This window comes from Neltuma alba, unplaced genomic scaffold, assembly GCF_004799145.2.
Source record: "Neltuma alba isolate B1F8T4 unplaced genomic scaffold, ASM479914v2 tig00004080_pilon, whole genome shotgun sequence".
Lineage (NCBI taxonomy): Eukaryota > Viridiplantae > Streptophyta > Magnoliopsida > Fabales > Fabaceae > Neltuma > Neltuma alba.
The window spans coordinates 66,560-78,137 of NW_021633556.1; the positions used below are offsets into that span (position 1 = coordinate 66,560).

The following is an 11,578-nucleotide window of genomic DNA, read 5'->3' on the forward strand; positions in this document are numbered from 1 at the left end:
AGCTATTATCTGCATATTTTCATATGGGGATTTTTGCCACAAGTCCGAAAGGGACAAGATTCAGCATGCCCAATTAACTCTCATCCCATAAGAGCATCAGATATGTGCTGTCAACAAAGTTTCACTTCTTCCATGACATGGTAGTGATAATCCAAAACTGATGCTTGGGAAAGAATGGGAACAAACCCGTGGGTTATCAATGACACATAAACACGTCGAGAATTTAGGCGCTTTCCTAAACTTGTAAGATTCTATACCCCAACAATTTAAACCAGTAATGTAAGTGCGAGCTTTATTATATGGACTGGGCCAATTCAGCAGTCTCATCAACCAAAAGTTGAAGCGTCAAATGGTTTGTTGGGGCCTTAATCTCTGTCTGGTCTTTCATCTGGTGCGAATCATTTTCAGTCATTTCAGGCTCCACGATGAAATCAAACAACTGTTCAACCTACCTTCTCATCACTGAATTTGTCTGCCATATACATGTTTTCACAGGAAAAGATGGCATCCCATTATAGACGATGCTGTCTCGCAAATTAGGTCACCTATAGCCAAACAAACTGGCCACATGCAATACCATACTACATTGGATTGAAACAATAGTCCCCTGTCTAGAAAGCGTCAGATGAAAGTTTGCGAGTCACATTTCATCTTTAAGAAGGTCCTTTCAAATCGGGCACGGGCAAGGAAAAAAACGTGCAGTGCCAACAGTTGAAAGAACGAATTCGTGTCGGTAATTATCTTCTATCCATCGTGCGGAGATAGGGTGGGAAGAGGCCTCCGGTTGCAGAACCAAGTTGGCTTCTGCTGATACACAGAACTGACCACCGATGTTACCAAGCTTTTGAACGGCTCGGAATAGTCCCGTTTACAAGAACCTTCGTCTTGGTTTACTTTTCTCAAACAATTAAATTAATGGCATGCATGGTGCGTGAAGAAATAATTTGAAGAAAGGTGAAAAGGTATAGAAAAATATTGTATGATTGATTGATCGCAAAATGTTATAACATGCTAGTGTTATATCTACGGCAGTAAACTTTTCTCATTCTCAATTCTTTTTCCCGTTTCTGTTTTACTCCGCGCCAGCTAAGAATTGTTCCTTGTATAGTTTTGCAGTGTTGTGAAACTATTACAGGGCCCATATGGTCAGCCACTATCCAAACAGCATTCACAATAGATAATATAAAACACCAGAGAATCCAGTCGATATACTTGCGCGCGCGCGCGCGCGTGTAAAAAAGGGTCTATTCAGCGTAATGTACAATAAAACCCTTGAACTCAAGGGGGTTGCCCCTAATTTCTGCAAAGTTGAGTACCTCAGACTAAATATGTGCCGGAGAAGAATTAACACCTAGCCACCTATAAAAAAGTTCAAGCTGATTTTTTGGTTACTTTGGCATCTTCAGGTTTAGAATCTTCTTTGTTCTCCATCACTTGCTGAATGGCATCTTCAGGTTTAGCACCTTCCTTCTTCTCCATTACTCGTTGAACTCCCTCTTGGTACCCTTCTATAAAATTTTTGAGAGCATCTCTATACGCAGAAGCTCTGGTCATGTATATGCGCTGTAACGCAGGTCTAAGAGTCTCCATTCCTCCTCTGGCAGCCACAGCTATTTATTTACCATTGAAAAAATGGTGAAAACAATTCATAGGAGAGCTAAAATAATGATATAGAAAAACAAGCAAAAAGGGAATTCTTAAACTAAACCAGCCATCGCAACAAATTGAACTCAAATGCATGGAGCAACATGAACAGCAAGAACAGAGAGTTCTATGCAGTTTTAAAAACGATGCTATTTTTTTGTGCCACGACTTCTTCAGGATTAGTTGCCTTCTCATCATTGTCCAAGGGGAAAAAAATCGAAAGAAGGTTCTTTCACCACTTAAAAAACAAAGTATTTTTTCTCCTCAAAATGCTGAAATGTTGGAAGACAAATAATAAATAACCATTAATTCCTAACTATTACATGCGCCTCCAGGACTGAGGGTAACATACATTGTACATTCACTCTTAATATTCTTGACTTTTTGTGATCAACCGACAACTCAAACAACATGACAATATTGATCTCAATTTAGAGAGAGATTATACCAAGATCCTCCAGGACAGAGGGTTCCGTTTGTTGAGGAGTTTTCTTTCCTTTATTGGCTTCTTCAGTCAATTCGTCTTTCTTATATTCATGTGGCCGAAGATCAGGACCGATGTCCCGAACCCAGCTAGCAGCGTAAAGCCTAACCGCTTTCTTCAATACCTAAGGAATGAAAATAATAGGTGTATTGCAGCTATGAAACTTGTCGACCATGTATCAAAATGTCAATTAACTAAAATTCAGCATCTTAAAATCGCACTTTATTCACTAAAAACATCGGTAAAAACATAGGAAATCATGTTAACCTCCTTAAAGTCCAACATGATGCTTAGAAATGTGGCAAAACAGAGAAAATAAACAAATGCACAAATAAAGAGTGCGGACACTAGAATGCTCAAGTTGCAATTAGAGCAGGCGAATAACCTGGGAGTGAGAAAAAGCCTAGCCTCACTGATTTTGGGAATCATGAATAGTTCGGAGGAAAATTGAGAACCCAGAATCAATGCCAAAACCAGCGGCGGCAAAACAACGTAGAAGCCAAAGGAAAAAAATTGGAGGGGGGAAATAGATTACCCAAATGCGCTCATCCCAGGTCATCTTGCGACGCTTTTTAACAAGATGAGGAGGATCGGGCAAGGAGGAAGGGAAAGCAATTTCTTTGAGATCATAGCGCATGTAATCGTAAATTTTCCTGCACACTACCCTCACTTTCATTTCGGGGCGCCAAATTGCGACTGTTGAGTTCAATCGCTCCGCCTTGTCTGAGGTTGCCGAATAACCCCACCGTCTGCAACGATCACGGGTTAAGATGCTTGGGTCAAAGGCCCAATATAAGTTGCCTTTGGGTTGAGTTAGGCTTAGGATCCGTTTGGTATAAGAGAAATGAAAAGAAGGAAAAGAGAAATTTTTTTTTAATGAATTCATAATTGAATTTTTTTTTTATGTTATATATTCTTTTCATTAAAATTTTAAAACTTCACTTCTGGAATTTTTCCTCTCCTCCCTTTCCCTTCATTTCACTTATACCAAATGGGTGTTTGGAAGCACTTTGAGAAAATGTTTTCACATAAGTCGAGCTAAAACTCATCTCACATATTTTTTTTTGTATTTCATAAAATCATTTATAAAACTATGATTTGTTTTCCATCCAAATACCCTCTTAAATTAGTTGGGAAGACACACGCTAGTCACCAAAAATAAAAAAGGTTTAGGAATCCTCATGAATGAAGATTTAGAGTACACGAAGATGTCGCAAGAATGACGGGTCCATTGAATATTTGAATTAAGGAAAAAAAAAAGTTTTACCAACAGGATTTGAGTCTAGTTATAGAGGTTAGTCTCCCACAACATAATAAAATAATATTAAAATCTGGAATGGAATAGTTGGGGGGGGGGGGGGGGACGTCTTTTAACTACATAGAATAATGCTTCACATGCGCGCGCTGCCCGACCCCGCCTGTCTCTCTCTCTATGCATAATTAAAAGACAGTCAACTGACCAAACCATATGATCGACAAAACAAGTGAATACATATATATCACTGATGAGAGTGGACAGGGCCTTTGTTGCATAAGGTCTTTACGCTTATTTAACTGCTTCACCCTCCCCGCCACTTAATTTTTTGCTTTGTTCATATTTAGTTGACATAATTTGACATATATACAGGCCAAAACAGGCAATTTCATATTCGTTTCTATTTTCAGTTTTATTGCCGGCCATGACTTCTGCATCCAACAACACGCGGACGAGAAAAGCATGGCTTTGTTAGTACTTTAAGCTATAAGTCGAGCCAAACCAAAATAAATAAGTTCTCAGCTACAAAAAAGAAATGAAAGGCAGGCATCAAGCCAAATTAAAATAGTTTATCAATTCTAGACCCCATATTAATTTCTTCGTGGTAGACTATCACTTAAGGTTCCATAATACTCCCTCTCTGTACTCGAAGGCGACACGTGGACTGGTTGAACAGCTACGAATTAAACGTATCCTATAAAAACAGTAGCGTTTTTATAAATAAATAAACAAAGTGATTATTTCTCAATGTCATCTATTATCTAAATTTTATTTTTTTAATCAAGCTCATGATATTGAATGTGCCATGAATAAGATGAAAATATTGGGTTTACCCAATAAATAAATAAAATCGGTGATGGCTTAATTATGTTGTGAAGTGAAAATCACACGCAGACATTGAAGCCCTCTTGAATAATAAGCCCAAACCCGCCCAGGTCTGGTACAGGCCATATGACGCCACTTGAGGAGTCTATCTTCCGCTTTTAATTACCGTTTTGGTAGCTTAGCGGCATTAAAGAACAACAAAACAAAAATCAGCAAGTGTCACGACCCGGCCCCAAACGTGATAAACGCTTGCGGAAAACATATCGCCCTAGAAAACGATTTGACACGGCATCACTCCAGTCTTTCACCGCCTACTCTGAGCAGAGATAATGGTTTTAGGGGGGTGTTTGGTACATCTCAAAACCACTTCTCAAAAGTGTTTTTGATAAATCGAGACAAATTTTTTTATATATTTATTTTGTATACTGTAAAAATATTTTTAAAACCATGATTTTATTTATATCTAAACACCCTCTTAATGATTTTTAATGTAAAACCAAACACAAATCTGCCATAATGATAAAACTGCTAAATTGTCAGGGTTTGGATCCCTCAACTGCCCACTCTTAATTGAAATTTAATCGGAGGATATTAATCATGTTGTGATTCAATAGTATTGAGAGGAGGGTTATAATTTATAAAAAAAAAAAATGAATAAGACAGTTAAAAACGTGACTGACCAGAACTGAGTGTAAGATAGTTTTCAGGAAAGCTTGATAACTCATAAGACAGCTAGACATGAGATCCAAAAAAAAATATATACTAAGAAATCTTAATAATAATCTAAACAGGGTACAATTAAAAACTTTAGAATAAAAAAATTAAAATTTCAAAACTTGTTTCACAATTTTTTTTTTTACTCCATTGTAGTTCTCTTTATTGATTTTGATACACGTGTAAGATAGTTTCCATCTCAACGTCAAATAAACCATGCGACGATATGGCACAGTCGCGAGTCAATCCGTTTAGTCTATGGATTAATTGCAAGAGCGGTCACATTTTAATTCCTAAGAAATACCCACGCTATGTCTTGTGGCTACAGTCATTAGTCACCCGGAGATCCTAGGATTACTTCTTTGACTGCACCAGGCCAGTAAAAGAATGCAGGAGTCAACGAAGGTGTGAGGGCAAAAAAGTACTATTAAACAACGAAAATGAACGGCGCATTTGAAAAGCAACTTTTCACCCCTCTATCCTCGCCCATGTATAGGCATAGCTACTTCCTTCTTTATATAAAGGTCCAAGCTACGTGACTTTCCCAAAATCTGCCCCATTAGGCCCTGTTTGGCAGGAGTTATTGAATTTTAAGGGATTAGGAGTGGGAGTGGCAATGGGAGTGAACATAGGATTGGGAGTGGGAATGGGTTTTTAAAATTTTGTTTGGTGTGAGGTAATATTTGAAGGGACTGGTTTTACTAAATTTGTTAAATGATATGTTATTAATTGGTAAAAGACTATATTACCCCTATGTAACCCCAAATTTCAAACCCAATATGCGATCTTTTCTAATGAAACCCATGTGCGATCTTTTCTAATAACAAACCAGATGCAATATTGCCCACTTTCGTCTTGACTTTCACAAATCTTGAGTCGTCCAGTTTCAATTGAGGGTGTTATATTTTAGCAGTAACAAGTCACCTTTGATTTGATTGCTTGCTTATTTTTCCACAAATCTCAATATTCGATTTCATCTCTCATTTTGCATTCATTTAGATTTGATTTTTGTTGATGGTGACCTCCTTCTTCTATCTCCAGATATCGCCTCTTTGATCAGGAAAAAAACACTGTTAGTGCACAAAAATGGTGAATTTGCAAATGCCGTCATTGTTGCAAGATCGCTGATGGTGTTGACTGTCTGGAAAGAAGGATATTGAAGACATGAACGAAGGTGAGATGAATGCTGATATTTTTCTGACCGTTTAGTAAGAAGGACCTTGAGAGAGGGAGATGAAAAAATGAGAAGATGAGAGACAAAGGTGAGAGGAGATGGCGCGGTGAAGGCAATTTCAAGTTCAAACAAGGATAATTTTGTCCCAAAATTTTTCAACCCGAAGGTAGGTTCAGGAATATCAGGGGGAGTGGTGGGTTTGGGTAATCCCGCCTACGTGGCATTTCTCAATTCCAAGGTACTTCCTAACCCTCCTACCAAACAGGACGGTTTGGGCCAATCCCTGTGCTAACTCCTCAATCCTATGTAACAAACAAGGCCTAGCCTATCTTCACAATCACTATTAAATATCACTACCTACGGAAAACCTTTCTTGAGCATGGCTCCTTCTCCTTGCGTAACATCCACGATTCCCACTCCCAAAAGCATGGCAGAAACCGCCATAGACGGAGGCGCCGCCGCCACCCTCTTCTCAACCTTACCTCCGGATATAATTCAAACTCACATCCTGTCTCGCCTTGACGGCTCCGCTCTCGCATCGGCTGCCGCCACATGCTCTCAACTCTACGCCCTCTCCTCCCAAGAAGATCTCTGGGTCAGCCTCTGTCACTCCACGTGGCCTTCCACCAGCTCTCCACGCCTCCACCACGTCATCCGGAGTTTCCCCCACGGTTTCCGGTCTTTCTTCTCCGATTCTTCCACTATACCCCGGCCAATCACGACCACTCCTCGAAACTCGCACATCAATCTCGACCGCACTCCGGAACTGATCTCCGCCATCGACCTTTATTACCGCCGAGAACTCTTGCTTTCCAAGGTGGTGGAGACCGAAACAGTCTCCGATTGGTTCAGGTGCTCGCCCTTCCGCGTGGACATACTAGAGCCGAAAGACGTGGTTCAAACAGTAGTGAGATATCCGGAGAATAAGGACAGGTGTCGGGAGCTCGCGGAGGAGCTGACGCTGAGCTGGATAGTGATAGACTCGAGCGGAGGGCGAGCGATGAATGTTTCGAGCCAGAAGCCGGTATCGGTGCAACGGCACTGGCTGAGCGGGGAGGTGGAGGTGAAGTTCGCGTCAGTCATGGGGGGAGAAAAAGGATCGTCGTCGGAGCTAGCGCTGTGTAATGTGTTGATGACGCTCATAGGGGCGGAGGGAAGGGAAATGCAGGTGAGGGAGGGGAGCTTGCAGATGGAGGACATGGATGGGATGAACTTGAAGGGGAGGGACAGTTTGTTGATTTTACAGAGGGCGTTGGAGGGCAAAAGGGAGAGTAAGAATAGAGGTAGGGAGGGATACGGAATGTTTGGTAATCGGAAGAGGGAGAGGAAAGAGAAAATGATGAGGAGAGAGGGGGCTTTGGATATGGTGTGCGTGTGCCTCGCTACGTTGTCGTTTGTGGGTCTTCTTTACAATTTTGTTGTGTGCAGAGTGTAGACATGATAACAGAACAGAGGCTGATGGCATTACGTCAGGCATGTCCAGAATCTGAAGCTTCCCTCCAATTCAACTCATTCATTCCTTTAAACGTACGTATAATTGTGCTCTCCGCTGATTCCATTTCTTTTTTTTTTTTTTTCCTTTTCCATTTTAAAACTGGAGCTCGAAATTCCTGCGTCCAAGTCACTCACTGAGCCACTTCTTTTTGCCTTCATTATAAACGCCACTCTGCAGTTATTCACTTACTGTTGCTACCGATTTATATGTGCAGTTAGTCTTTCAAAACTCATTTCAATCATTTTTAACGCAGAACCAGATTCCTAAGTTCGTCCTAAAGCACCCGAATAAGTGCCCAGGCAGGTATCTCAGGCTTGAAACTGGCATCTCATCGTTATAGAGTACAATACATTTGCTGCTCTTCATCTTTTCGAGGGCTAATAAATTCATGTAATGCAAACCGAGGCGGCTCATAACTCTGCCCATATTTGCGCCGCCTCACGGGGCTTCCAAATGCTGACAAATGACAATAGTAGTGGGTGGTACTCTAGGGAAAACCCCTTCCCTCCTCCCCATAAATAAAAATCAAACTCATAACTCCTGGTAGAGTATAATTCCACACACAAACAGCTTTGCATTTCTAATTTTAAGGCGGAGAATGGATCCTTCTACTCATGTTCAAGAAATTGTGTGCTTTAGACAGAAATATGTAGGGTCGTGGGGAGAAAAACAATAGAAATTAGGAAAGGGTTTCATTAGATTGAACCCATTTTAATGTGTTTCGTTAGATCATCTAGATTGGAACCACATTCACATACCATTAGTTATCTACTATCTTTTGTCACTTTAATGCGGGTAGGCCTCCAGCTGAAAGGGAAATCAAACAGAACACAACACATCTGTCGCGTCACCTGTCATAAGTTTTAATTATTACTTTTAATCCTCCCACAAAGTAGGTGGGAGTTTGAGGTTTTAAATCATTTTCATGCTATCCAATAGTCAAAGCCATGATAAATACATGAGCACAGAATTGCATACTGCATAATCTAAATATCTCTGTTTCAAACGTGTCTCACCCATTTCCAACCTTCACCAATTTTATTTTTCGTTATTTTCAATACCTTTGTTCGTGGGCATTTATTCATAAATCAAAATATGTAGAATAATCTAAATATCTCAATCTCACTACAATATAGGGAAAACATCAGCATAATACACAAGGTACAAAACCTTGATCACCCATGATGGAAAGTGGCGGTTTAAATTATAAATTGATAAAGCAGAAATCAGATACGGAACAGGTCGAATGTTGAATCAACACATTCGAACATACAGTAAGTTTACAAGGACAGGGTGATATCCTTACAGTGACCTTGTCTTCAAAGTTCAAACTACATATTTCCACTTCCATTTCACTAGTCACCGTTACGCTGTTACCGATTTATATGCAGTTGTTCTTTCAAAACTAAATTATCTGTGAGGTTAAAGATTAGAAAGCAAAAGCGGTTAAGTAGGAAGATGAATATTATTTGAGTCTTACGTCCATCTAGGAAGGTGAGTATTTCACGTAGAAACAGCATTACAAGTTGTAGCTATCTAACATTTGGAATGGAAATAAGGTAGCAGTTCATGACTTGGTTCAAGCTTCCCGGCACTTTAAACTTATACTGCAACCATGTGGATTAACATCACAGCAACAGAACAAAATACAAAGATGTACTACAATTATATATAACAGATATTAGGTGACTCGTAATTCATTCTGTCCACTGGATTCGCAATGGCTGCTGAAAGGTGGCCGCAAACTGACGACTGTTGGTTGGCTATTGTTCTTTACTATGAACTGAAAGGGTGTCCGAGTATTCCTGAATAAAATCAACCGATGATGATCTGAGTCTGCTTGAATCATTTTGGGAGAACTTATACTGAAGAAACAAAGTCCAGTCCAGAGACAGCATTTATGATTTATCACCTCCTGAGGCCAGCTACAATAAACAAGACTTCCAATCTCGTGTATTAGTTTCAGCACGAAAGAAAGACGCAACTGTGGATCATAATAAAATGCTCATAATACTATCGGCAGACTATCTCACATCTCCCCAGAGGAATTCAAAACCGAAAACGCGGGATTTGATGTCTTAGCATTACAAGGTGAGTGAAGATGTATGGTCCAGAACAATAATCACAGCATGTTCTATAGACACATGGGAAATATTAGGGAATAAAACCAGTCAAAGAACGAACACGGAGTCGTCTTGGTGTCGAAGTCATAAAGAGATCGATCGGTGCGCCGCAGAAACACAATTCTGTCGAGGCATGGATCCATCCTTTCGAGTACGGCGAGATCTAGCGTCTTCGCTGCGCGTCAATTTCTTCGCCTCAGACATTTCCGTTTGACGGAGACAACCATGAACCCTGGCTCAGACTTCACTTCGGCTGCTTCATACTAAAATCAATCTCCTTTTTTCTCTCTGCTTTCATATCACAGAACAAAAGATAATTAAAAATTCCTTTCTCTTCTTATTAAATCAAACAGTGTTCAAACTTTAAATTCTTAAATTTCCTTGAAGTTCTTCTTTCTCGTAAAGAGAGAAGATTTTGATTTTTTTTGGGGTAAAAATACACCAAAAAAAAAATACCACAACAAATTTAAGAAAGGGAAAAAATTCTAAAATAAGAAGACTTGGGAAATTACAGAGCTTCGGATGATCCATAGCAAGCTTCTGCTGCTGCTCAAATGTGATGTGATTTGAGAGAGATATATATATATATATATATATATATATCTCTTACACATACACTCACCCACAAAGGATGAGTTTGTGATCCATGTCCACCTCTAGCTTCAGAGCAGATTATAAGGCTTACTTACCTAAATGGGCTTGGACCTATTTTAATCCATGGACTCATTACAAAACCCAACATATATATTAATAATATAGGTGTTTTTTTGTCATCAAGAATATTAGTATTTATTAATATTATAAATAAAATTAAAACCTCATGTTTAATCTTGATATTTCGTACCACTCCCTTTCTTCCTTATGACCAAATTGAAGTTGGTAGGGCGCAATACAACATATGTTTGACCTATAAAGTTTTATTCACAACTTGCGTCACTAACATCTTTAATACCTTGCACAATAAAAAAAATATATATTAAATTAGGGGGGTTCGAATGATAAATTATGGGGGGAACCATCATAAATTTATTAAGCACGTGACGTTGTGGAAATTCCTCAACCCAGGGTTGAGTGGTTACCAGTTCGTCAACCACCCTTGGCATAAATTAGAGTAATATTCTCCATTTTGTGTTGAATTTCTTTGCCTTTTTCTCCCTTTAATTATTATAACCACAGTCAGACAACACCTTTACGACTGATATGAAGCTGTTTGGGCAATACTTTTAGCACGTCACCCATCTAACTCCCTCACGAGTCACGAGACGAAGAAAAAATCGATTAAAGAAAACCTTGTACAATTACATGAATTCAGAATGAATTCCATTGCCAAATCAGTGCAAGTAATCAGTGTTAACAGAAGGAAGCTTGCAGAACTTAAACGAGACCAGGCTGGGAATGCACCCGGGGGGGGGGGGTTTCACGAGAAGAATTAATTAAGCCAGCAATCCAAGCCCCAGGACGAGCTTATTATGGGTGCAGTCTAGTGCTTCCTTGGGAAGGTAAAAGCGGACATGATGATCAAGAATTCCAAAAGAAGCACAGCAACTAAGGATGAAACCACTGCTCCACTTGTTGCCTGACAGAAATCAGTAAACTGACCGTAGACGGCAAGCCAATTCGTTGCCTAATTCCCATTGGGGGCCAAGTAAACTATCGCCGCCGCCGCCGAACCCCTTGAGAGCGCCAGAGTTAGAAGCACTTGCAGTTCATTTAAAATGAACACAACATATATATTAATAACTCTATCAACTTTATACAGGGATACGAAGAACTAGACAAGTGGTAAAGTTATGATAAATTAATGGCTTGTGATTTTAAACAGCTTCATTACGTACGGTGTCTAGGATAATGAGGAGAAGCCTTG

General features: G+C 39.7%; 2 protein-coding genes across 3 annotated transcripts; one reads left to right on the plus strand and one right to left on the minus strand.

Moving 5' to 3' along the window:
* Positions 1-1,154: 1,154 nt before the first annotated feature.
* On the minus strand, positions 1,155-2,847 carry LOC114743636 (uncharacterized). The gene is made up of 3 exons (XM_028931856.1): positions 2,664-2,847; positions 2,093-2,252; positions 1,155-1,610 (listed from the first exon to the last, which is right to left on the minus strand). The coding sequence occupies exons 1-3, from the start codon at positions 2,802-2,804 to the stop codon at positions 1,372-1,374; spliced, it is 540 nt and encodes a 179-aa protein (XP_028787689.1). The 5' UTR covers positions 2,805-2,847; the 3' UTR covers positions 1,155-1,371.
* A 3,552-nt stretch (positions 2,848-6,399) lies between these two features.
* LOC114743635 (probable F-box protein At2g36090) lies at positions 6,400-7,991 on the plus strand. Of its 2 annotated transcripts, none has more exons than XM_028931855.1 (2): positions 6,400-7,623; positions 7,806-7,991. In XM_028931855.1, exon 1 carries the CDS (start codon positions 6,476-6,478, stop codon positions 7,529-7,531), a length of 1,056 nt encoding a protein of 351 aa, XP_028787688.1. In that variant the 5' UTR covers positions 6,400-6,475; the 3' UTR covers positions 7,532-7,623; positions 7,806-7,991. The 2 variants fall into 2 exon arrangements, with proteins under 2 accessions (XP_028787688.1, XP_028787687.1); XM_028931854.1 differs by having other exon boundaries at positions 7,845-7,991.
* The last annotated feature ends 3,587 nt before the right edge of the window (positions 7,992-11,578 follow it).

Bases quoted from the DNA above. Each gene is read 5' to 3' on its own strand.
- LOC114743636 (XM_028931856.1), bottom strand. From the start codon at position 2,804: ATGAAAGTGAGGGTAGTGTGCAGGAAAATTTACGATTACATGCGCTAT. The intron at 2,253-2,663 runs GTAATCTATTTC...TTCATTCCTTAG, and splicing joins CCTGGGATGAGCGCATTTGG to GTATTGAAGAAAGCGGTTAG. The intron at 1,611-2,092 runs GTATAATCTCTC...GTAAATAAATAG, and splicing joins CTCTGTCCTGGAGGATCTTG to CTGTGGCTGCCAGAGGAGGA.
- LOC114743635 (XM_028931855.1), top strand. From the start codon at position 6,476: ATGGCTCCTTCTCCTTGCGTAACATCCACGATTCCCACTCCCAAAAGC.